This window comes from Pan paniscus, chromosome 14 (genome assembly GCF_029289425.2).
Source record: "Pan paniscus chromosome 14, NHGRI_mPanPan1-v2.0_pri, whole genome shotgun sequence".
NCBI classification, from domain to species: domain Eukaryota; kingdom Metazoa; phylum Chordata; class Mammalia; order Primates; family Hominidae; genus Pan; species Pan paniscus.
The window spans coordinates 102858179-102883390 of record NC_073263.2 but is presented as its reverse complement, the minus strand read 5'-3'; the positions used below and the strand labels follow the sequence as shown (position 1 = coordinate 102883390).

Sequence of the window (25212 nt, the reverse complement as noted above, 5' to 3'; positions counted from 1 at the left end):
CTCATAATCACAACTGTTATAGCTTTGATGATTCATTTCAAGAATCTATCAATAATATCTTTTTTGTTGTTGTTGTTTTGAGACAGACTCTCACTCTGACACCCAGGCTGGAGTGCAGTGGCATGATCTCAGCTTACTGAAACATCCATCTCCCAGGTTCAAGAGATTCTCCTGCTTCAGCCCCCCAAGTAGCTGGGACTACAGGCGTGTGCCACCACACCCGGCTAATTTTTGTATTTTTAGCAGAGACAGGGCTTCATCATGTTGGCCAGGCTGGTCTCGAACTCCTGACCTCAAGAGATCTGCCTGCCTCAGCCTCCCAAAGTGCTGGGATTAAAGGCCTGAGCCACCATGTCCAGGCTTATTTTTTTTTTTAAAATTTCAGTTCAATATTACTGCATTTTAAAGCCCCACACATAAGCAGAAAAACTGTCAGCACCATTTTACCGTTACTATTAGCCCAGACATAAATGTAGTTTTACTCTTAGAGACTCAAGAAATATCCAAACTCAAAATAAAACAGAAAATGTTAATTGATTTGAAAATTTTAAAACTTTTTTGTTTCCTTTTGTAGCCTCTAAACTATGACTTTTTTTGCTGCTATAAAGACACATGCACACGTATGTTTATTGCAGCACTATTCACAATAGCAAAGACTTGGAACCAACCCAAATGTCCAACAATGATAGACTGGATTAAGAAAATGTGGCACATATACACCATGGAATACTATGCAGCCATAAAAAATGATGAGTTCATGTCCTTTGTCGGGATGTGGATGAAATTGGAAATCATCATTCTCAGTAAACTATCGCAAGAACAAAAAACCAAACTGCATATTCTCACTCATAGGTGGGAATTGAACAATGAGATCACATGGACACAGGAAGGGGAACATCACACTCTGGGGACTGTTGTGGGGTGGGGGGAGGGGGGAGGGATAGCTTTAGGAGATATACCTAATGCTAAATGACGAGTTAATGGGTACAGCACACTGGCATGGCACATGTATACATATGTAACTAACCTGCACATTGTGCACATGTACCCTAAAACTTAAAGTATAATAATAATAAAATAAAATAAAATAAATTTTTAAAAAGTCAAAAAAAAGAATTCCCTGTGTAAGAACATTCAAAGTGAAAGGAGCATCATAGGGAAAAGACAAACCATGAAAGCAGAGAAATAGGAGACGCCACATCAAGACACCACCATGCTTACAAGTTGGCACTTTATTCTGAAGACCATAATGAACTGCCAAAGGAGCTGAAACCTAAAATAAAATTATTGTTTTTACATATAAAGATGATTTTTCACATCTATATTTATGATCTCACCTTTTAAATCAGTATCTACTTTTGAAAATGTACATGTAACCTTCAACATATACACAGAAAATAAGATAAACTAATTTATATAGTTTTGTTTCAATCCTACACAATTAGAGTTGATTTTTACTCCATATTTAGATTTCCAGAATCCCAGCTCATTAATTTAATATTTATTAAGCATAAAAGCTTTAAGACCTAGAATGCATGGGACATGGAATTAAGCACTAGGGATAAAAGAGGAAGAAAATAGTAGGTCATGTCCTGGAGGAGCTCACACTTGAGGCAGCCAAAGATTAATTACCTTAGGCATTGATTAGTAATAATAATAATAATTAGTTAGAAAGTGTTATCAGATCTCAAAAAAGAGAGAAAATGTGAGTTTTATAGTCTTTGTAAAGAATATGACCTTTAAGCAAACTCTAGAATTAGGAATGGAGGGTTTGAATTGGAAATTAAGGCAGGATAATACCTTTGAGATGAAACAATGTAATAGAGTACTAGGATGTATAATAGAATGCTGGCCCCAAACTGGGATGGTAGATTTAAGTTGTGAGTTTGTTTCTACAACTACAGAGTCCATTGAATAAATACAACTTTATATATTAAAATTAAAAAATTAAAAAAATTAAAAAAGAAATTCTGTCATTTGGAATAACAGGACTGAATCTAGAGGACATTATGCTAAGTGAAATAAGCCAGGCACAGAAAGATCAATACTGCATGATCTCACGCATATGTGAAATCCTAACCAGTTAATTCATTGAAGTAGAGAGGACAATGGTGGCTACCAGGGGCTGCGGCGGGAAGGAGATGGGGCTGCAAGGGAATGAGGAGTTGCTGATCAAAGGGTACAAGGTTTCAGCTAGGCAGTAAGAGTAAGTTTTGAGATCCATGCACAACAGGGTGACAATGGTCAATAATAATGCGTTATATATTTCAACATAACTAAGAAAGTAAATTTCAAATGTGTCATCACAAAAAAGTTAAGTGATATGATGGATATATTAATTGGCCCGATGTAACCATTATGTCTTGTATACATATATCAAAACATCACATGGTGCTGCATTAAAGTAATACAATTATGATTTGTCAATTAAAATACTATTATTTAAAAAATGTATTATACACATCTCCGAGTCACATATTAAGCTAAGGTCTGATGGCTGTGTTTTCAGCAATCAGTGTTACCAGCTACTGCCGTGACCTCATTTCTCTTAATCATTTAAGAGAAACGATTAAGAGAAATTGTTAACAATTGTTCCAAGTTCTGCCTAATTGATTTGCATGTATTATAGCCTAATCATGACAGAGATTTCAGACCAGAAACTTGCATATCTTGGGTTTCATAGTTGACCTCCAGAACTGATTGTGTTTAATATGTGAGGCAAACAAGATAAAGAAGCAACACAATATATACAGTTTTGCTTTTAAATGGAACTTAGTTCTTGTAAGGCCCAATAGCAGGAAATCTTAGTTGTGTCTTCAGTAGCAGTACTAGTAAAGCCTTAGATTCTTCTCTGTTAATGAATGGAGACCTAAGGCAATTATGAAAAGAGTAATGAGATTTGACTAAGCAAAGCAGCTCATTTCCTAAAGAAAGTTGAGGAGAGCAATGGCTTGTAGCAGAAACAGGTGTTGTGAAATACCAACTGTGATGGCAGAAATCTCCCTGAAGCTGGAACAGGAATGTTTAAAAATGAGCTGGCAGGTTAAATAGAAAAGATGAAGACTTACCTGACACCTTATTATCATTCCTGAAAAAGAAGGGAAACATATTCATAGCTCGGTATCAAATAATGAAATCTTATTTCCAAGAGTGAGATAATTAGAAAAACTTTAAGGTAAGTAAGTGTAACCATTAAATATATAAAAGTTTAATATAGAGAGAGCAGGATTCAAACAGGAACTCAGGAACATATTCGCGATGGCTGGACCACTAGCTTTAAGCCCAGAGGTAGGGTGATCACACATCACAGATGCCCAGGACAATCTTGGCTTATCCCTACTGTTTCAAAGTAATCACTAACAGCCTGTTATTCGATTTTAAGGAATCTCAATGTAGACAATGCATTTTATGGTCACCTTGCCCAGGGGAAGTTTATAGAACTTGGTATTTTATAAAATATCACCAAGAGTTGAATTAGAGATAATATAAAGTTGGATTTTTTTGCAGTTTGCTCTTGCTGGTCCAAATACATTTTAAATTTATTAAAATAAATACATTAAAATTTATTAACTAAATTAAAATTTATTTGTCATTTGTATTCTTTAGGGTACTTGGCAAATAAGTGAAGTACTGTCTTATAAATTTTGTTGACAAAATAAAGAGGTTTTTTCATGGAATGCTATGCAGCCATGAGAAAGAATGAGACTATGTCCTTTGTAGCAACATGAATGAAGCTGGAGGCCGTTATCCTAAGCAAACTAACACAGGAAGAGAAAACCAAATACCGCTTGTTCTCACTTATGAATGAGAGCTAAACACTGAGTACATACAGACACAAAGAAGGCAACAACAGACACTGGGGCCTACCTGAGGGTGGAGGATGAGAGGAAGGTGAGGACTGAAAAACTACCTATTGGGTGCTATGCTTATTAGCTGAGTGGCAAACAATCTGTACGCCACGCCCGCATGACACACAGTTAACCTATATAACAAACCTGCACATGTATCCCTGAATCTAAAATAAAAGTTAAAAGAAAAAGAAATACAAATAGAAACATACTGGAATTTAGAACATTGATTTTTAATTTCTAAGGACTTTATCAAGAGACAGTTTTGTAGAATATGTAAAATCATAATTGCCCCAAATTCATGCAACGGTCTATGACGTCTTCTTGATTCCTGTGTATTTATTTATTTACATATGTTTATTGACACAATAGATGTAAGTATTTTTGGAGTACATATGATATTTCGATACATTCATGTAAGGCATAATAATCAAATCAGGGCAATTGGCATATCCATCACCTGAAACATTTTTCTTAATACTGGAAACACTAGAATTATTCTCTACTAGCTATTTTGAAATATGTAATAGATTACTGTTTACTATAGTCACCCTACTGATTTATCAAACGCTTAGGTCTTATTTCTTTTATCTGACTGTATTTTTGTACCCATTCACCAACCTTTCTTCATCCAACCCTGGCCTTTACCCTTCCCCTTCTCTGGTAACAACCAATCTACTTTCTATCTTCATAAGATCCACTTACTTAGGGCCTAAATAGGAGTGAGATCATGTGATATTTGTCTTTCTGTGCTTGGCTTATTTCTTTTAACATAATGACCTCAAGTTCTGTCCATGCAGCTGCAAACGTCAGGATTTCACTCATTTTTATGGCTGAATAGTATTACACTGTGTGTGTGTATATATACATATCACATTTTCTTTATCCATTTATCCATTGGTGGGCAGTTAGGTTGATTCTGTATTTGGCTATTTGGAATAGTGCTGCAGTCAACATGTGAGTGCTGCTATCTCTTCAATATATAGATTTCCTCCCTTTTGGATATATCCCCAATAGTGAAATTGCTGGATCGTAGAGTTGTTCCATGTTTGGTTTTTTTCAGTCCGTACTGTTTTTCACAGTGGCTGTCAAAATTTGCATTCCCACCAACAGTGTATGAGTGTTCCTGTTTCTCTGCATTCTCACCAGCACTCACTGTCTTTTTCATAAAAGCCATTTTAACTTGGGGTGACATGATATTTCACTGTAGCTTTTATTTGCATTTCCCTGATGATTAGTGATGTTAACTATTTTTATATACCTATTTGCCATTTGTGTGTCTTCTTTTGAGAAATGTCTATTCAGATTTTTTGCCCATTTCTTAATCAGATTATTAGATTTTTCCCATTGAGTTATTTGAGTTCTTTATATATTCTGGTTATTAATCCTTTGTCAGTTGAATCATTTGCAGACATTTTCCCTTATTCTGTGGGCTGTCACTTCAATTTGTTGATTGTTTCCTTTGCTGTGCAGAAGTTTTGAGCTTAATGCAATTCCATTTATCTATTTTTGCTTTAGTTGCCTGTGCTTTTCAGATTTTGCCCCCCCAAAAATTTGCCCAGTCCAGTGTCCTGGAGCATTTACCCAATGTTTTCTTCTAGGAGTTTCATAGATTCAGTTCTTAGATTTAAGTCTTTAATCCTTTATTATTTGATTTTTATATGATGAGAGGTAGGAGCATAATTTTATTCTTCTGCACATGGATATCCAGTTCCCCCAGCACCATTTGTTGAAGAGACTGTCCTTTCCTTAATGTTCTTGACACCTTTGTCAAGAATGAATTGGCTGTAAAAGCATGTATTTATTTCTGGGTTCTCTATTCCATTCCATTGGGATATTTTCTGCTTTTTTACCAGTACCATGCTGGTTTGGTTGCTATAGCTTTGTAGCATATTTTGAAGTCAGTTAGTGTGATGCCTCCAGCTTTGTTCTTTTTGCACGAGATTGCTTTGGCTATTCAGAATCTTTTGTGTTTTAATATAAATTTTAGGATAGTTTTTTATATTCCTGTGAAGAATGTCATTGGTATTTTGATAGAGATTGCATTGAAACTGTAGATTGCTTCGGGTAGTGTTGACATTTTAACAATATTGATTCTTCCAATTCATGAACATCTAATATCTTTCCATTTTTTGTGTCCACTTCAATTTCTTTCATCAGAGTGTTATAGTTTTCATTGTAGAGATCTTTCACTTGTTTAGTCACAATTATTCCTAGGCATTTTAAATTTTTTAATAAATATTGTAAATGGCATTGCTTTCTTGATTTATTTTTCAGATTGTTCACTGTTGGTGTATATAAATGCTATTAATTTTTGTATGTTGGTTTTGTATCCTGCAATTTACTGAGTTTGCTTATCATTTCTAACAGTTTTTGGTGGAGTCTTTAGGATTTGCTAAGTGTAAGATCATGTCGTCTGCAAATGAGGATAATTTTATTTCTTCTTTCCAATTTGGATGTCGTTTATTTCTTTCTGTTATCTGATTGCTCTGGCTAGAACTTCCAGTAGTATGTTGAATAAATCTGATGAAAATGGGCGTCCTGATCTTGTTCCAGATCTTAGCAGAAAGGCTTTCCATTTTTCCGCCTTTGGTATGATGGTAGCCATGGGGTTGTCAAATATGGTCTTTATTGTTTTGAGGTATACCCCTTTTATACTCAATTTTTTAGTGTTTTGATAATGAAGAGATGTTGAATTTTACCAAATGCTTTTTCTGCATCTATTGAAATAATAACATGGTTTTTATTCCTGGTTTATTTATGTAATGTATCATGTTTATTGATTTCCATATGTTAAGCCATCCTTTCATTTCTGGGAGGTTAAATAATATGTCCAGATGGTAAGTAAGAAAGCCAGGATTTTAACTCAAGTCTAACTTCCAAGCCTATGTACGTTTTACCATTTGAGAAACTTCTGTATTTTAATTCTACATTCATAAACCTATAGGCACATAGAGATCCACATCCATATGTATAAACTGTTTATAATATATGTAGTATAATTTCTACATTAAAGTTTTTATTAAGTCTGGTTTCTATCCCTATGTATATGTTATGTTTCATGGGATTCGACTTCATCTAAATCTATAAACTAGTGATATATTATATGTTTTTAGTACTATCTATATATCTCTTTTAAAATTGTTCTGCACATTGATCTCCAAGATGTGAACCACCTGAGGTGCCAGAAACCAGCCTTTCATATGATAATAATATTAATAAAGTAAATATAAGAATATATTTCAGAATAAATTAAACTTTCAGATGAAAATTAATACCAGCATGATTTTTACCAGAATAGCAAAAGTGTTTGTGAGAGTCTTCAGTATACAAAGAGAAAACCATGCAGTTTGAATGGGGATCTAAAAGAAATGTAACTTATTTTGATCAATCTTTTGATCATATGTTTACTTCCCAAAAAGAAGATAATGTAATATTATAGGTTATAAGATTCTTATTATTAGTGGTAAATAACTTTTATTGAACAATTGCTGTATGTTATTTTCTCACTTAATACTTATAACAACCCGATAAGTTATGTTCCATTTTTACACTGTATATTACAGCCAAGGAAATTGAAGCTGAGTAAAGTTAAATAAAGTGGCTGAGATGAAACAGCTTGTATCAGAAGCAAGACTAGACCCATTTCTCCCTCACACTGCTTTCTATGCTTTCAGTTGTAACTTGTTCAGTGTATGAGATAATCTTCCTTCAACATGTGTATCCAAAATGTTTGAATAAAATATTTAGTTTTCCTTTAGTTACAAGGAGCCTATTCTTAAAAGACAAGTTCTCAGTGGGACACATGAGTAAGTGGTTAATTACGATTGCTTATTTTAAGACTGAATTCTAAAGGCATGCACTGGAACTTCTGAACATCCTCTGTGAGTGTGGAATGAGGAGCTCTACCTATTCAGTCCCTCACAAATAGTGTTTACTGTAGCCGCCTCCATAGAATCGATATTTACTATCACTTTTGTATCTCAGGTTCCACCCAACCAGCTTGGTTTTCCCCATGATAGAAACCATAATAAGTATGCATAACTGCAGCAGCACCACGAGTAAATTTTGAAAATTAATTTTTAGGATGAAATCTCTTTGGTAAAGAAAATCACCTGGCAAAAGTTGTAAAAAATACTGATTCCAAGCCACATTTGTGATTCGTATTTTTAGGCAAGGCTGAGATTCTCAGAATTGGCCAGGTTAGAAATCAATCATTTAAAATTTTAGTTTTGCAATTAAACTCCAAAAGATATGTTATAGAGTAGAACACAAAATTACATGGCTTTTTAAAAAAATAGACCTTGAGTCTTCAAAGAAATGTTAGTCTTCTAGCTAGCTGCTTACTGCCCTGCCCAAGGGTAGCATGCCTGTCCTCTTCCCTTAAGACTATTTCCCCAGAAATGTCCAAGGAGCACCAGAGGTAATTAGAGCCTCCTGTCTTTCCCGCAAAGAGGCAGGTATGTCTTTGTTTTCTGGGACGGACAACCATCTCAATTTTATTTATTTAGTGACTCTTACATGTTCTTATTTCTAGAGATTGAATTGGGCTGGTGTACTTTGTGGTTGAGTGTGGTTGGAGTCGTCAGGGGCATTGGCACTTTTAAAATCCCTCACTGACTTTACTTTTCGTGTTCACATCATTGGGGAGTTTGTAAATCCATTCTTTCATTGCTATAAAGAAATACCTGAAACTGGCAGGGCACGGTGGCTCATGCCTGTAATCCCAGCACTTTGAGAGGTCAAGACGGGCAGATGACTTGAGACTAGGAGTTCGAGACCAACCTGGGCAATATGGTGGAACCCCATCTCTACTGAAAATACAAGAAATAGCTGGGAATGGTACTGTGCACCTGTGATCCCAGCTACTTGGGAGGCTGAGGCACAAGAATCGTTGGAGCTGGGAGGTGAGGGAGGTTGCAGTGAGCCGAGATCATGCCACTGCATTCTAGCCTGGGTCACAGAGTGAAACTCCATCGAAGGAAGGAAGGAAGGAGAGAGAGAGAGAAAGGAAGAGAGGAAGACAGGAAGAAAGAGAAAGAAAGAAAGAGAAAAGAAAGGAAAGAAAAAGAGAAAGAGAAAGAAAAGAAAGAGAAAGAAAGAAAGAAAAAGAAAGAGAAAAAGAAAAACTGAGACTGGGTATCTTATTTCTTTTATTACATTTTTGAGTCCTATATTTGTATCATACAGAATGAGTTCTGTATATTTTTCAGATGGAAAAGAAATATTGACTTAAAAGGTACCTCTCAAATTTTAATGTGTGCAATAAACTGGAGATCGTGTTAATGTAGATTATTTTTTCAGAAGATCTGGAAGAAAGCCTCAGTTTCTGAATTTTTAACAAGCTCACCAGTAATATCAATGTTTTTGGCCAAAGAAGAATATTTTGTCAAAAATTCAGTAAGTGGAAGAGCCTGTGTTTCTTTTTCTAGTTTTTCTGGCGTGTAAACAAAGATGAGAGTTTTCATTTACCACAGACAGATATATGCAAAGAAAAGCTAAGAAAGTTGGGCAGCTGCCAGATTAAATGTGATGGTTTATGCACATCAGCTGCATATAGATACCTAATAATTAAGAGAAAAATAATTAACTCTGTAGTGCGACAGTCTGTCAGAGAGCTCTTTAACCTAGTGAATCATAAACGTTAACTGCGCTAGGACAAATTTTTATGATGTGCTTATGCACACAGAAGGACGCAGCATCACTGCTGTGATATTGCCCCCTCAAAAGTACATTATAGTCTAAATTTAACCATAAAGAGACATCAGTTTTATGCGAAGTTCAAGATACACGTATCTTTCATGTTCTGTAATTTGTAATGTTGATTTTAAGTAGTCTTTAGCACCCTAGGGAGCAAGTATCTCCTAATAATTTTTTTCAGAACTTTCTGGGTAATAAATGCCATCCTGTTAAATAAGTATTTTCTACTTTTTTTCCTGCTTTGTATCCGTTTATTCACTTTTTTGCTTTTTAAAAAATTTTTACTTTAAGTTGTGGGATACATGGGCAGAATGTGCAGGTTTGCTACATAGGTATACGTGTGCCATGGTGGTTTGCTGCACCTGTCAACCCATCATCTATGTTTTCAGCCCCGCACGCATTAGCTATTTGTCCTAGTGCTCTCCCTCCCCCTGCCCCTCACCCCCCGACAGACCCCAGTATGTGTTGTATGTTCTCATTGTTCAACTCCCACTTATGAGTGAGAACATGCGCTGTTTGGTTTTCTGATCCTGTGTTAGTTTGCTGAAGGTGATGGCTTCCAGCTTCATCCATGTCCCTGCAAAGGATATGATCTCATTTCTTTTTATGGCTGCATAGTATTCCATGGTATATATGTCCTGCATTTGCTTAGTCCAGTCTATCCTTGATGGGTATTTGGGTTGGTTCCGTGTCTTTGCTATTGTAAATAGTGTTGCAATAAACATACGTGTACACGTATCTTTATAGCAGAATGATGTATATTCTTTTGGGTGTATACCCAGTAATGGGATGGCTGGGTCAAATTTTATTTCTGGTTCTAGATCCTTGATGAATCATCACATTGTCTTCCACAGTGGTTGAACTAATTTACATTCCTACCAACAGTGTAAAAGCGTTCCTATTTCTCCACATCCTCGCCAGCATTTATTGTTTCTTGACTTTTTAATAATCGCCGTTCTGACTGGCGTGAGATGGTACTGCATTGTGGTTTTGGTTTGCATTTCCCTAGTGATCAGTGGTGTTGAGCTTTTTTTCATGTTTTTTGGCTGCATAAATGTCTTCTTTTGAGAAGAGTCTGTTCATATCCTTTGTTCACTTTTTGATGGGGTTGTTTCTTTTTTCTTGCAAATTTGTTTACATTTCTTATAGGTTGTAGATATTAGACCTTTGTCAGATGGGTAGATTGCAAAAATTTTCTCCCATTCTGTAGGTTGCCTGTTCACTCTGATGATAGTTTCTTTTGCTGTGCATAAGCTCTTTAGTACTTCTAGTTTAATTAGATCCCATTTGTCTATTTTGGCTTTTCTTGCCATTGCTTTTAGCATTTTCATCATGAAATCACTGTCCATGTCTATGTCCTGAATGGTATTGCCTAAGTTTTCTTCTAGGGTTTTTATGGTTATGGGTTTAACATTTAAGTCTTTAATCCATCTCGATTTAATTTTTGTCTAAGGTATAAGGGGTCCAGTTTTAGTTTTCTGCACATGGCTAGCAAGTTTTCTCAGCACCATTTATTAAATAGGGAATCCTTTCCCCACTGCTTGTTTTTGTCAGGTTTTTCAAAGATCAGATGGTTGTAGATGCGTGATGTTATTTCTGAGGTCTCTGTTCTGTTCCATTGGTCTATATGGCTGTTTTGGTACCAGTGCCATGCTGTTTTGGTTACTCTAGCCTTGTAGTATAGTGTGAAGTCAGGTAACATGATGCCTCCAGCTTTGTTCTTTTTCCTAAGGATTGTCTTGGTTATACAGGCTCTTTTTTGGTTTCATATGAAATTTAGGGTAGTTTTTTTCTAATTCTGTGAAGAATGTCAATGGTAGTTTGATGGGAATAGCATTGAATCTATAATTTATTTTGGGCAGTATGGCCATTTTCATGATATTGATTCTTCCTATCCATGAGGATGGAATGTTTTTCCATTTGTTTGTGTCCTCTCTTATTCCCTTGAGCAGTGGTTTGTAGTTCTCCTTGAAGAGGTCCTTCACGTCCCTTGTAAGTTGTATTCCTAAGTATTTTATTCTCTTTGTAGCAATTGTGAATGGGAGTTCATTCATGATTTGGCTCTCTGCTTGTGTATTTTTGGTGTATAGGAATACTTGTGATTTTTGCACATCCATTTTGTATCCTGAGATTTGCTGAAGTTGCTTATCAGGTTAAGGAGTTTTTGGGCTGAGATGATGGGGTTTTCTAACTATGGAATCACGACATCTGGAAACAGAAAATTTCACTTCCTCTCTTCCTATTTAAATACCCTTTATTTCTTTCTCTTGCTGTGGCCAGAACATCCAATACTATGTTGAATAGGAGTGGTGAGAGAGGGCAACCTTGTCTTGTGCCAGTTTTCAAAAAGAATGCTTCCAGCTTTTTCCCATTCAGTATGATATTGGCTGTGGGTTTGTCACAAATAGCACTTATTATTTTGAGATATGTTCCATCAATACCTAGTTTATTGAAAGCTTTTAGCATGAAGAGTTGTTGAATTTTATCAAAGGCCTTTTCTGCATCTATTGAGAATCATGTGGCTTTTGTCTCTGGTTCTGTTTATGTGATGAATTACGTTTATTGATTTGTGTATGCTGAACCAGCCTTACACTTCAGGGATGAAGCTGACTTGATTGTGGTGGGTAAGCTTTTTGATGTGCTGTTGGATTCGGTTTGCCAGTATTTTATTGAGGATTTTTGCATTGATGTTCATCAGGGATATTGGCCTGAAGTTTTATTTTTGTCGTTGTTGTGTCTCTGCCAGGTTTTCGTATTGGGATGATGCTGACCTCATAAAATGAGTTAGGAAGGAGTCCCTCCTTTTCAATTCTTTTGGAATAGTTTCAGAAGGAATGATACCAGCTCCTCTTTGTACCTCTGGTAGAATTTGGCTGTGAATCTGTCTGTTCCTGGGCTTTTTTTGGTTAGTAGGCTGTTAATTACTACCTCAATTTCAGAACTTGTTATTGGTTTATTTAGGGAGCCAGCTTCTTGGGAGGCTGTGTGTGTCCAGGAATTTATCCATTTCTTCTAGATTTTCTAGTTTATTTAGGTAGACGTGTTTATAGTATTCTGATGGTATTTTGTATTTCTGTGGGGTCAGTGGTGATATCCCGTTATCATTTTTTATTGTGTCTATTCGATTCTTCTCTCTTTTCTTCTTTGTCAGTTTAGCTAGCAGTCTATCTATCTATTTTGTTAATTTTTTCAAAAACCAGCTCCTGAATTCATTAATTTTTTGAATGGCTTCTTGTGTCACTGTCTCCTTCAATTCTGCTCTGATCTTAGTTATTTATTGTCTTCTGCTAGCTTTTAGATTTATTTGCTCTTGCTTCTCTAGTTCTTTTCATTGTGATGTTAGGGTATCCATTTGAGATATTTCTAGCTTTCTGATGTGGGCATTTAGTACTCTAAATTTCCTTCTTAACACTACTTTAGTTCCCAGATATTCTGGTACGTTGTCTCTTTGTTCTCATTGGTTTCAAAGAACTTCTTGATGTGTGCCTTAACTTCATTATTTACTCAGGAGTCATTCAGCAGCAGGTTGTTCAATTTCCTTGTAATTGTGTTGTTTTGAGTGAGTTTCTTAATCCTGAGTTCTAATTTGATTGCACTGTGGTCTGAGAGACTGTTGGTTATGAGTTCAGTTCTTTTGCATTTGCTGAGCAGTGTTTTACTTCCAATTATGTGGTTGATTTTAGAATAAGTGCCATGTCGCACTGAGAAGAATGTATATTCTGTTGATTTGGGGTTGAGAGTTCTATAGATGTCCATTAGGTCCACTTGATCCAGAGCTGAGTTCAAGTCCTGAATATCCTTGTTAATTTTCTGTCTCGTTAATCTGTCTAATATTGACAGTGGGGTGTTAAATTCTCCCACTATTATTTTGTGGGAGTCTAAGTCTCTTTGTGGATCTCTAAGAACTTGTTTTATGAATCTGGGTGCTCCTGTATTGGGTGCATATATATTTAGGATAGTTAGCTCTTCTTGTTGAATTGATCCCTTTACCTTTAAGTAATGCCATTCTTTGTCTTTTTTTATCTTTGTTTGTTTAAAGTCCGTTTTCTCAGAGGCTAGGATTGCAACCCCTGCTTTTTTTTTCTCTTTCCATTTGCTTGGTAGGTCTTCCTCCATCCCTTTATTTTGAGCCTATGTGTGTCTTTGCACATGAGATGGGTCCCCTGAATACAGCATACCAATGGATCTTAACTCTTTATCCAATTTGGAGACTGGGTATTTTATAAAGAGGAAAGGTTTAATTGGCTCATGGTTCTCCAGGCTGTACAGGAAGCATGGCACCGGGCACCTGCTCAGCTTCTGATGAGGCCTCAGGAAGCTTACAATCATGGCAGAAGGCAGACGGGGAGCAGGCACATCACGTGACAAGAATGAACGCAAGAGAGAGAGATAGTGGAGGGGAGGTGCCCTGCACTTGTAAATGACCAGATCCCCTGTGAACTCAGAGCAGGAGCTCATTGATCACCTAGGAGTTGGCTCAAGCCATTCATGAGGGATCTGCCCCTGTGATCCAGTCACCTCCCACCAGGCCCCACCTCCAGCGCTGAGGAGTATACTTCGATGAGATTTGCGCAAGGACAAATATCCAAACTATATCAGGGAGTCGTTAGTATGTCTGGGCATCTTGAAAGGATGAAAGCTTATTGGAGTGGAAAAAAATTGCCTCTCTCCAGCCATACAACTCAGTCAAACCACATTCAATTAACATAAATATATTTTGACCTCCAAGTATGTAAGAGGTGATTTATATTCACAATTTCTAATTTATAATACAGTTTCATAAATTTGATCTTCACGAGAAAGATGAGCAAATTGCTCCTTGCCACAGTTAATTGGCTGAATTACCAACTGAAGTTCTGTTATGCTTGGCCCCAAATTCTGGTGGCCCCTTTCCATTATGTCAACTGGCTCTCTTTACATATAGATTCTCACCCTGTAGTTTCCAGTTCCTAAGGCAAAAGGAGAAAAGTTGCTGCGGGAGGATATCTTGGCCCAGATTTTAAAAGTCAAAGACAGTGGACTGCCTTATAACCTCAAATGGTTTCACATTTCAGTTTGGAGCTGATCAGTGCATCCTCTGTGTCCTGATGCTTAACTTTTCTTTTCTTTTCTTTTCTTTTTGAGATGGAATCTCACTCTGTTGCCCAGGCTGTAGTTCAGTGGCATGATGTTGGCTCAGTGCAACCTCTACCCGCTGGGTTCAAGTGATTCTCCTGCCTCAGCCTCCCAAGTAGCTGGGATTACAGGCATACGCTACCAAACCTGGCTAATTTTTGTATTTTTAGTAGAGATGGGTTTTGCTGTGTTGGCCAGGCTGGTCTGGAATTCCTGACCTTAGGTGATCCGCCCGCCTCGGCCTCCCAAAGTGCTGGGATTGCAGGCGTGAGCCACTGCACCTGACCAACTTTTCTGATATTATTTTGAATATGTTCATGCCCTCTCATTGCCTTATCCTAACCCAACTGCAGTCTTCTGGCTTCTGTCAGGTGCACTGTCCCTTATCCATACTGGCAAAGTAGTTGAGGGAGTCAACTTGGGGAACATATATTATTTTAAAAAGCTATTCAGATATAAAAAGATAACTATTTAAAATATTCCTTTAAAATAAAATCATGTACTGCATTGTCACTTAAATTTCATAGTCACAATATTTGAAAAAAATACTTAATTTTCCCATTTTTATGCATGATGGCTACAATTCTTTACAACTTTGCCTACCAACCCTTTCAGGAATGGGTGAAAGGAGTGGGAAAATCATATTAAAATACTCAGTTTTACAACTTATTTCCTAGAAAAAATGTGCCGGGTTAACTTGTTTATTGAAAGAGGTGTGATGTCAATATTATTTCCTGCTTCAGAATATTTATCTTGTTTTGCAGTTCCACTAAAAGTCCAGGCAGAGCCATTAAAAGTTTTCCAAAATCAATAAATAATTTATCTCTGCAAATAAGACTCTTGCTTTCCAGGGTGGGATTAGTTTTCCAAAGCGTCCAGCATTAGAATTAGCTAGACCAATTCATAGGAGTTTATAATTAATCCTGACTAGAGGAAGCTAAATAAGAGTGAAAATGAAATCAGATGATTGTCTGAAATGAAGCTGGAAGGCGGTAACAGCCAGACTAAGTTTTCTGTAAGTACATGCAATGACCAGGAAAACCTCTCAATCTAGGGGTCAGCTTTTAGCAAGATAATGTGTCTTGCTAAATTTTTATATCTGCCACAAAAGGCAAGACAAGCACCATGTAAGGTATCAAAGGCTATATTCATTATTCTCTTGAGTGCAAAAGAGTTTGTGTCTGTGTCTATGTATGATTGTGTGTGGGTGTAATTTTCTCCATGGGTTTATTTAGAGTTGTGTTCCTCTATTTTTGATGTATTTCTAGAACATACAATATAAATAAAAATGAAGACTTACAGATGCAATAGAAAACAAAATGCTCAAGTTGTATAGTGTTATCTGTTGCATGTGGATTTGTTGGGCTACTTATTTATTTACATGACTGACAATTCCTTATGGAATGCCGACTTCAGAAATGTATTGTAGCTTGGACTCTGCAAATGTCTTTTACAACAAATGGGTCAAATTTCGATACCAAGAAGTCATCCTTAGCCTGTTTGTCCTTAGCTTTTTAACAAAAAAAGGTAATAACAATGTAAACAAAATTGCTATGTATAAATTCCTATCTTAGGTATATGTTGTGAAAATCTAGCAAGTAAATTTAGTAATAATTTATTTTGTGAGTATCTTTTGACCTTTTTTGTCCTTTCTCACTTACTAGGAACAGTTTAAAATCAGCTCATGCTGCATCAGTCACAGTATCCATTTAGGGTAGCACGAATCCTTGTCTTTTACCCTAATCTATAAATCTCTAACAGTGTAGTTTAAAAATTGCTTTTGTATGATAACAACTGCTTGTTAACAATCCTTGTATCTCACTAAACAGCTACACTCACCAGAGAAAAGGTGAAAAGGTCTCTCTCTTTCTCTCTCTCTTTCTTTCTGTCACTCTCTCTCTCTCATATGCAAATGCAGGCTCTGACATTTTCACTTTCCAGAATGTTATGCTGTTTATTCCATCCCTAGAACTAGTACGTGTGCATCCTTTAATAATAGTCACTCCAAGCAACACCCTATTGCAAGGTTTTCCCAGTACCCACCATCTACCACCCGTAGTCATAGTTGATGTTTCCGCTTTGAACTTCAGTTAACATCAGGAGCATATAGATAGCTCTTAAAGCATTCATCGCACTTTCCTGTGGTCATTCCTTTTTTATTCTCTCTCATACTAAGCAGTAAAGTCCCTGAGTCCACTTTATTCCTTTTATTCATCTCCATTCCTAGCATGCTGTGTGGCATAGAGTAGGCTTGTCAAAAATAATTATTATGAATTAATAAACAGACATTCAAATACAATTAAGTGCCCCCCTACGAATACAGGAAAATTTTTCTGAAAAGAGGCTAAGTCATCATAAGCATAGTCATATTCATTAATGACAGTGATTACAGAAGGCCAACACTAAGTGCAGTGCCAGAAGCCATGATGGTAGTTCCGTATCTGTAGAGAAAGACGATATTGTGAATAATGAAGAGAGGAATCTTAACATGAAGTCTTAAGCTATTGCCTTTGTTGTTGGTGAGTCTTGTGGTGAGAGGAGAACTATGCACAGTGAAGCATATGTTGAATTATGGGGCACATGCTTTTGCTTAAGTATATCCCTTTTCTTTTATATGAAAGCGTTATGAGGTCCTTCTGGGAATTGTTTTTTAAACAGCTGGAAAGTTTCTCATTTTTCAGATGAGGAAACTGAAGCTCAAATGTTTCAAGTGAATCTCCCAAGGTAATTAAGTTGGTTAATCACCGAACTGAGATGATCATCTTTGTGTTGTGATATACAGCTCTGTGCTCTGCACCGCTAGGAGTGGTGCATAACTTAAAACCACAGGACTCTGAGGTCCTGAGATATTGTTTATGGCCATTATCAACAATTTTAGTAACAAGTTCAGAACACATTTTCTTAGATCTCAAACTCCTACAAAATGTTATTTGTAAATAGAATGTTTTGTTAAGAATTAAAAACAAACAAGCAAACATATGCTAGGAGGATAATTGAAGGCTTTTAAAAAAACAATTAGCTGCTCCCAGGGATTCTAGTACTCATTTTGATACATGGAAACTACTAAAGCCAGAAATTTAAAACATTGAAAATCAGTGCCAATTTGTGGATTATTACACTTAAAAGTGCATAAAACAACAGGATCCACTTATTAAAGAGTTTCTGTAGTTTACAAATAAATAATTCACCATAGATTTAAATAATGGTAGAAAGATGCATTCATTCATTCATTCATTTATTCAGAAAATAATTATTAAACATCTACTATATATTAGGTTTCTCCAGAAAGAATATAGAATATAGAATAGAATATATTATATATATGTATGTGTATATACATATATGTATATGTTGGCTTAGCTCAAAAGATATGTCTATAGATACAGATACAGATATAAAGAGATTTACTTTAAGGAATTGGCTCATGTAATTTTGTAGGCTGTTGAGACCAAAATCTTCAGGGCAGCCTGGAAATTTCAGCAGAAGCTGATGTGGCAGGCCAAAGGCTCTGCCAAAGATGTGGTAGGCCAGTGACCTCTCACTGCAGAGAAGTCAAAATCTTTCCTATTAATAAGATGAGTCCCACTCACATTATGGAGGGTAACATGCTTTACTCAAAGTCTATCAATTTAAGTGTTAGTCACAACTGTAAAATACCTTCACAGCAACATCTAGACTGGTGTTCGACCAAACAGCCAGGCACCATACTTTAGTCAAGTTGATACATAAATTTAACTATCATAGACTCTGTGTCAGGGACTTCATGGAATTGGAAATAACACTAAGGAACAGTTGAGTTTGGAAGACATCCAATGAACAGATGACCACACAAACATGAATTGCCTTTGTCTCAAGTGCCAGAAACGAAAAGTGAGGGTACCTTGAGAAGTTATAGCAGGGAAACCTGGCCCAGTGGAAGGCACTTGGAGTGGCTCCCCCAAGAAAATGATAGTTAAGCTGGGGCCTGAAGGCTACAAAAATGGGGTTAACCAAAGAAAACAGGAGAGACTTCCAAGTGGAGGAGAAGACCCTGCATTAGGCAGGAGCTGGGAGAAGGCCAACGTGGTCAGACACTGGGATACTTGGGGAAAGGGGGTACAAAGGGGTGTTTGAAGTGTGGGAGGAGCCAAATCCTTCAGTATCTTGCAGACCATGTTACAGGTTTGCCACTGTTAAGGTAGGACAGTGATTATGAAGGGTCTCTCCATATGCTTTGTGCCAAATGTATCAGAAAGGCTAAGAGTGGGGGGCAGGGTGGCCAGTGGGGAGGCCAGATAAGAGTGTGTGTAGAGAGGGAGATGGAGAGAATGGAATTAGCTCAAAAGATATTTTGAGAATATGTTGGAGAACGTGATGATTACTTATGAGGGTTGAGGGAGAAGTAGGTATCAAGCATGATTCTAAGACTTCAAGCTTGCTCCACGGTTTGGAAGCTGGTCCTGTTTGTTATGACAGGGAACTCTGGTTTAGGATTTCAAATTGAATAAGGGACCTACTGAGCTGGAGGTACTTGTGGTGTAGCCAAGTGGAGAAATCTAATAAGCAGTTGGACATGTAGCTCTAAGACTCTACAACGATGTATAGGATGACAGAGAATTGAGAAATCATGAAAGTGGATGAGATTGCCTGGGAGAGTTATCATGAAAAGAGAAAGGTCAAAGACAGAGCTCAGAGCAGCTCATGACTAAAGGTCAGCTCATGACTAGAGGAGATGGAAAAGCAGAATGGCCTAAGAAATATGGACAAACCAGCACCTTCAAAGCCAGCAGAGTTGCATCTGTGTCTTCCTCCCATACTCACATCTCTCTCCAACCACAGCCATGATCACTGTTAGTGATTCATGGAGTTAGGTTGGGTCCACCTGGATAATTCAGGATCATCTCCCAAATTTAATGTCTTTAGCCTTAATCATACCTATAACTTTAGTTCCCTTTTGCTATGCAACATTATCTACTCACAGGTTCCATATGTTAGAATGGGGACATCTTTAGGGGACCAGTATTTTCTCTACCACAAAAACAACAATTCAGAGCACTGCTGAGAGGTCACAGAAGATAAAACTAAAATTTTTCTGATTGGGTATATCATATGGAAGTGAACAAAAGTAATTTCATTGTCTTGGAGGTCACAGAAATGGGCTAAAAATTTAAAAGAGGGAGATTACAAGTAGATACTTTATTCAAGAAATCTGTGAGTAAGAAATGCTGGTCTTGAAACCCATTTAAACATGAGTGGATATTTATTATCACTGAAAGAATCATTGTCAATGTCCAGGATTTGCCTGGTGGGGCAAGAATTCCATCCACCCCATCCCCAAATCCAGAGAGTCACTTGTTCTCTATCCAAAGTACCTGAGGGAAAATGACTATGGAAATAATTAAGGTTAATGAATAAAAATAAAATCTGGAAGATTCTTGTTAACTGAAAAAAATGAAACAAAGATTAACAAATATATATTCTGAAACTCTTGACATTCATTTCAATTTTTAAAAACAGTAATTACCTAGTGGTTTTAGATACGTGTGTTCCAGGGCAATTAATCTTCTAATAAATGTGTTTCTAATAAGCATTTGCTAATAACTTGATGTTGGTAAAAATGTTTCAAGCCTGCTGCCTCTGAAGCCAAAGACTTCAAAATAATATCTAGTGAGAGTTGTGCTTAAAATGAGTATCAGCACTAATATGAAAGAAAAAGCAAATATAATAGGAAGAAAAAAGGAAAAAATACTCTAATATTTATAAATTAATTTAAAAAATCATAATCGTTAACAGTTTTTGTTAACTTATTTTTGGCACCATTCTGAGTGTTGCACATTGTCTAATTTAATCATTAAAATGCCCCTACAAAGAATGCAATAACTATCCTCATTTTGGAAGTGGGATAACTGAGGCTATACACACAGGGCTGGAGTTTCAATCTAGGAAATCTACAACTTTCAAACTGTCAATAACAGTAGGTAACATCTAGCATTGATTGTCTATCAAGTACCTGTTTTATACAATTTACAGATGTAAATACTTACATCTGACCCCAGGCTTATGAGGTAGACGTTTTCACACCATTATAGATTGGAAAACTAAAGCATGCTTAAGTCACACATGTAATAAGTAGGTCAGAACTCACAGCCAAGAAGATTGGCTCCAAAGTCCAATTTCTTCTCCAAATATCTGAAATGTGATTTTTTTGGAAACTTTTTCATGTAGACAGAGTGTTATCTTAGACATTTCTGCTATTGTATTTTTAAAAGTACTTGGAATTAAAAAAATATGTAATTTTGATGGGCTAGTAGACCCTTCCCTCTCTGAACTTCACCTTGCCTTCAAGAGTAAATGAAGAACTAGGTGATCCATATAGTATCTCTTAGCTGCATAGTTCTATGAACATGCTAAAGTTTCTTCTCCTCTTTTAACAAGTCTTTATTGTTCTGTTTTTACATGCTGGGATTTATGCTACATTGTATTATTGTAATGATTAATAATCATTTAGATCAAGCATTTATTGAGTACAGTACTTGTAACACATTAGGTGCTTTGCAAAGTGCATTACTTGGTTTACTTTACTTAACCCTCACATGAGCTTTGCTTTTAATTATGATTACTCTCTCTACCTTACAGATGAGGAAGCTGAGCTTAGAGGCCCTTAGAGCCTTATTTAAGTCACACAACCAGTAAATGGCAGAGCTGGGATCAAACCCAGAAAGCCTCACTCTGAAACTCAGAAGCCCAGTCTCCTTACCATCTTACTGTTATATTGTAGGTACCAAATCATTGATGACAAGCATCATTGATGAGGTTCATAGTATTTGTACCACACATTCTGAAACAGAGTCAGATCAGACTGAAGCAAAGATGAATCATTTGGCCTACATATAAGAATGAGAAATGGGGAGATATACACGATGTGTCTGTCTAAAATAATATCTTTCTGACCCACCTAATTGTGGTAATTTCCACAATTAGAGCCTTTCCCTTGGGTTTTGCAGATGGGGTCCAAAGGACCAGCTTAAAATATGACTAGAGGGAGCAATGATTTAACCACTTATTTCCTGAGACCAGCAGACAGATGAGCTCATCTGCTGCTGACAAAGGGCAGAACCCTAAAGGAATAGCTTAGGGTGTTTGAATCATGGGTGAAGTTTCCGGAGCTTTGTTTATGGCTGAGAAGTGGGCAAAGTATCACCAGCCATGGGGTGTGTGTGTGTGTGTGTGTATGTGTGTGTAAAACTATGTACGTGTGTGTATGCGTGGTGGCAGCAAATAGCTAAGGGATTGCACAATTAGGTGTCAGACTTTAGAGAAAGCATATTATAAAAGGGATGGAAGCAGCAACTGAACATAAGAAGGTATTAAAGAAAAAGAGTCATCTGGTAAGTCTACCTCAATTTGGTCATAAACTCACGTGACTGAGGCTGTCTTAGGGTTGTTCTCCATTTAAGAAATTCCTAGAAATGGTGATGTAGTGGGAAATTAGTGTAACACAATCATGGGTTTAGAAGGCTTCTGAAATCATCAAGCCCAGACTTTGGCCTCTGCTCAATCTGTGTGGGATACCTCAGATAGCAGCTATTTGGGGTCCATTTTTAAGGTCAACCCAGAATGAGAGTCTACAGTCAGCAGTCCTATGTTATCTATACTTGCTGTCAGGGAAGCCATTACATATCTAAATCCTTTATATCAAGTTGATATCCAACCTATTCTTAAGAAGGATAAAAATGGGTTATGTCATTATCCACCTAAAGGATTCTTATATTCCTAGAGCTATCACTAAATCACCTCATAATCTCTCTTTCCTATGGGATACCTTGAGTTCCTTCCATTTCTCCTTATTTGTCTGGTTATTTCTAAACTAGACATCTTCCAACACTCAGAAGGATAAGTATCATTGATGAGTTTCGTAGTATTCGTACCACAAAGAAATGATTTTCATCATGCAACATTGCTTAGAAGTGGGGAAGTAAAATGTGTGCCCACAGTGAGACAAGGATTTTGTGAATCACAATGACTCCCCAGACAAGTTAACGTTCTTTGCAAATCTGTGGGGAAGTAAAATGTGTGCCCACAGTGAGACAAGGATTTTGTGAATCACAATGACTCCCCAGACAAGTTAACGTTCTTTGCAAATCTGTAGAAAAATTCCTTCCTTTGCTTATCTGGGTCTCAGTCTGTAATGGCAAAAACCGTAATGGTGATAGTATTCTTATAAAGAGCTATTGTGGGGATGAATCAGATATCATTTGAGAATGTTTAATATGTAATTAATGTTATGAATATCATTTATGGATTATGAATCTTAAAACTATATTCAGATACACATACACAATTTTGCAAATAACATCATATATATATATATATAGAGAGAGAGAGAGAGAGAGAGTCTCTCAAGGTCTCATATATATATTACCAATTACCACAGTTGGGTGGGCCAGAAAGATATGATTTTAGACAGATATGTCACGTATATCTCCTCATTTCTCATTCTTATATGTAAGCCAAATGATCCGTCTTCGCTTCAGTCTTAACTGACTCTATGTTTCAAAGTGTGTGGTACAAATATTATTAACCTCATCAACAATGCTTGTCATCAATGATTTGGTATCTACAACATAAGAGCAAGAAGGTCTCTCAAGGTCTCTCTTTCTCTCTCTCTCCCTCTCTAAATATATATATATATATATATTCTCTTTGCTGTACGCTTAGATGGATAGATAGGGAGAGAGAGAGAGAGAGAGAGAGCGAGCAAAGGTCTCTCAAGGTCTTGCTCTGTTGCCCAGGCTAGAATGCAGTGGCATGATCATAGTTCACTGCAACCTCGAACCCCTGGGCTCAAGGGATTCTCCTGCCTATGCCTCCCAAAGTGCAACGATTACAGGCATGAGCAACCTCACTTGGCCAGATACATAGATATTAATGAAGGGTAATTACATTATTCATTGTAATCAACATTTATGATTGTTGAAATTGTCTAACACTTTCATGTGTTGTTCACAGGAATGTAACCTGGAATAGTTTAGCTATTCCAGACACACACTGCTCACCAGAGCTAGAAGAAGGCTACCAGTGCCCACCTGGATTTAAATGCATGGACCTTGAAGATCTGGGACTTAGCAGGCAAGAGCTGGGCTACAGTGGCTTTAATGAGATAGGTCTGTCTTACTGGTAAAATACGTTTTAAGTTTCTATTTTGTGATGTTTATGAAGTGGACAGAATAATTAAATAATTGATACTAATATTTTGACTGGCTGTAGTATAGAAGAAATACAAATATAAATTTTAATTCTATGCCTATTTTAGAATATATTCTACCCGACAGTGCGTAGCATACAAGCTGTGTATGTATATGGGCAGCAGTGTTTGTATGGAGTTACAGATCTCTCATTTTTGACTATTTCGATTCTCAATAACAGCATTTAAGCATTTAAAAATATTTGTTTGTTGAACAGGGTTCTGGGTTGTTGACTCAAAGATAAACAAAATTTGGTTTCCTTTCATATGTAACTATACCCTAATAGGCAAGGTAAGTCTTAAAAACTGTAATACTAGGTATTGATGAGTGCATTAGAGCTGAAAAGTGCTCCTTGATTAGAAGACAATTAATGAACTACTTAATGAATATGCATCAACTAAGTAATAAATGTATGGGAAATGCTTGTGCATGAGAACTATGTACTCAAATGTGTACATTCTTCTTGGCTTGCCTTATTAAGTCCTAAAATGTGCCATTACATACATAATGAAAGAATTTAGCATCTGCCATTCAGTTGATATCATTGTATTTTTATAATTCCATGCAAGTTGCCATATTATATTATTAAAGCAAAAAATGTATAATTCCAAACAAGTATTTTATGCCTTGAGAATTGTTATCAGAGTAATCTTTTAAACTAAAATTTCTTCAAGTGTCAGGCCTGCATGCTAAACCATAAAGTTACAGCTTTTATATAGAATATATACTGAACGTGGGCTGATGGTATCTTTTTAAAGTCAGTTTTGCAAATAACATCTCAAGTTTTCATCTTTATGTTTTAGTATTTCCTCATATTTTATTTCAAGCATTATAGTTAGATGGCATTCTTCCATCTCTTTTGACCAGTAATATTGTCTCCTATTTCACAAAAATCCAGAAGCCAACTGATGTGAAGCAATTTCAATTTTCTATACTCTCTTAAACTTATCCAGCTTTGTAATTAGTCTTAAATCCTTCCCTCTGTCTCAAAAGTACAGAGGCGTCATGAATTATACCAATAACTTTTAGGCATGAGGAAGAAATCACAGATGTGGTATGGGAGGCGAGATGTATAGGCTGATAGGCTGTGCGGAATAAGCTTCAGGAGTTCCAACAGCTGGGCATGACTAGAATGCATGCCTTATCAGAGTCTGCAGCTCTTTTAGGGTCTGAGTGTATCCATGTCTTCTACGGAGAGTGGTCACCATTCCAGGGTTAAGGTTGCCCTTACAGAAAATAACCTCCAATTTTTTAAAATCATGTAGCTAAAGCACCTCATACCCTCACCATTTTTAATGCAACAATTGTACCCAAATTCAAAATGC

General features: G+C 36.6%; 1 protein-coding gene across 6 annotated transcripts in view; it reads left to right on the top strand.

The window, feature by feature from the left end:
• NALCN (sodium leak channel, non-selective) overlaps positions 1 to 25212 on the top strand; it is a 358635-nt gene that overhangs the window by 47298 nt on the left and 286125 nt on the right. For all 6 annotated transcript variants that reach the window (XM_034936923.3, XM_063595854.1, XM_063595853.1 and 3 more), the window contains exon 7: positions 23652 to 23806. In XM_034936923.3, coding sequence (XP_034792814.1) covers positions 23652 to 23806 — 155 coding nt within the window. The remainder of the gene's footprint in view (positions 1 to 23651; positions 23807 to 25212) is intronic.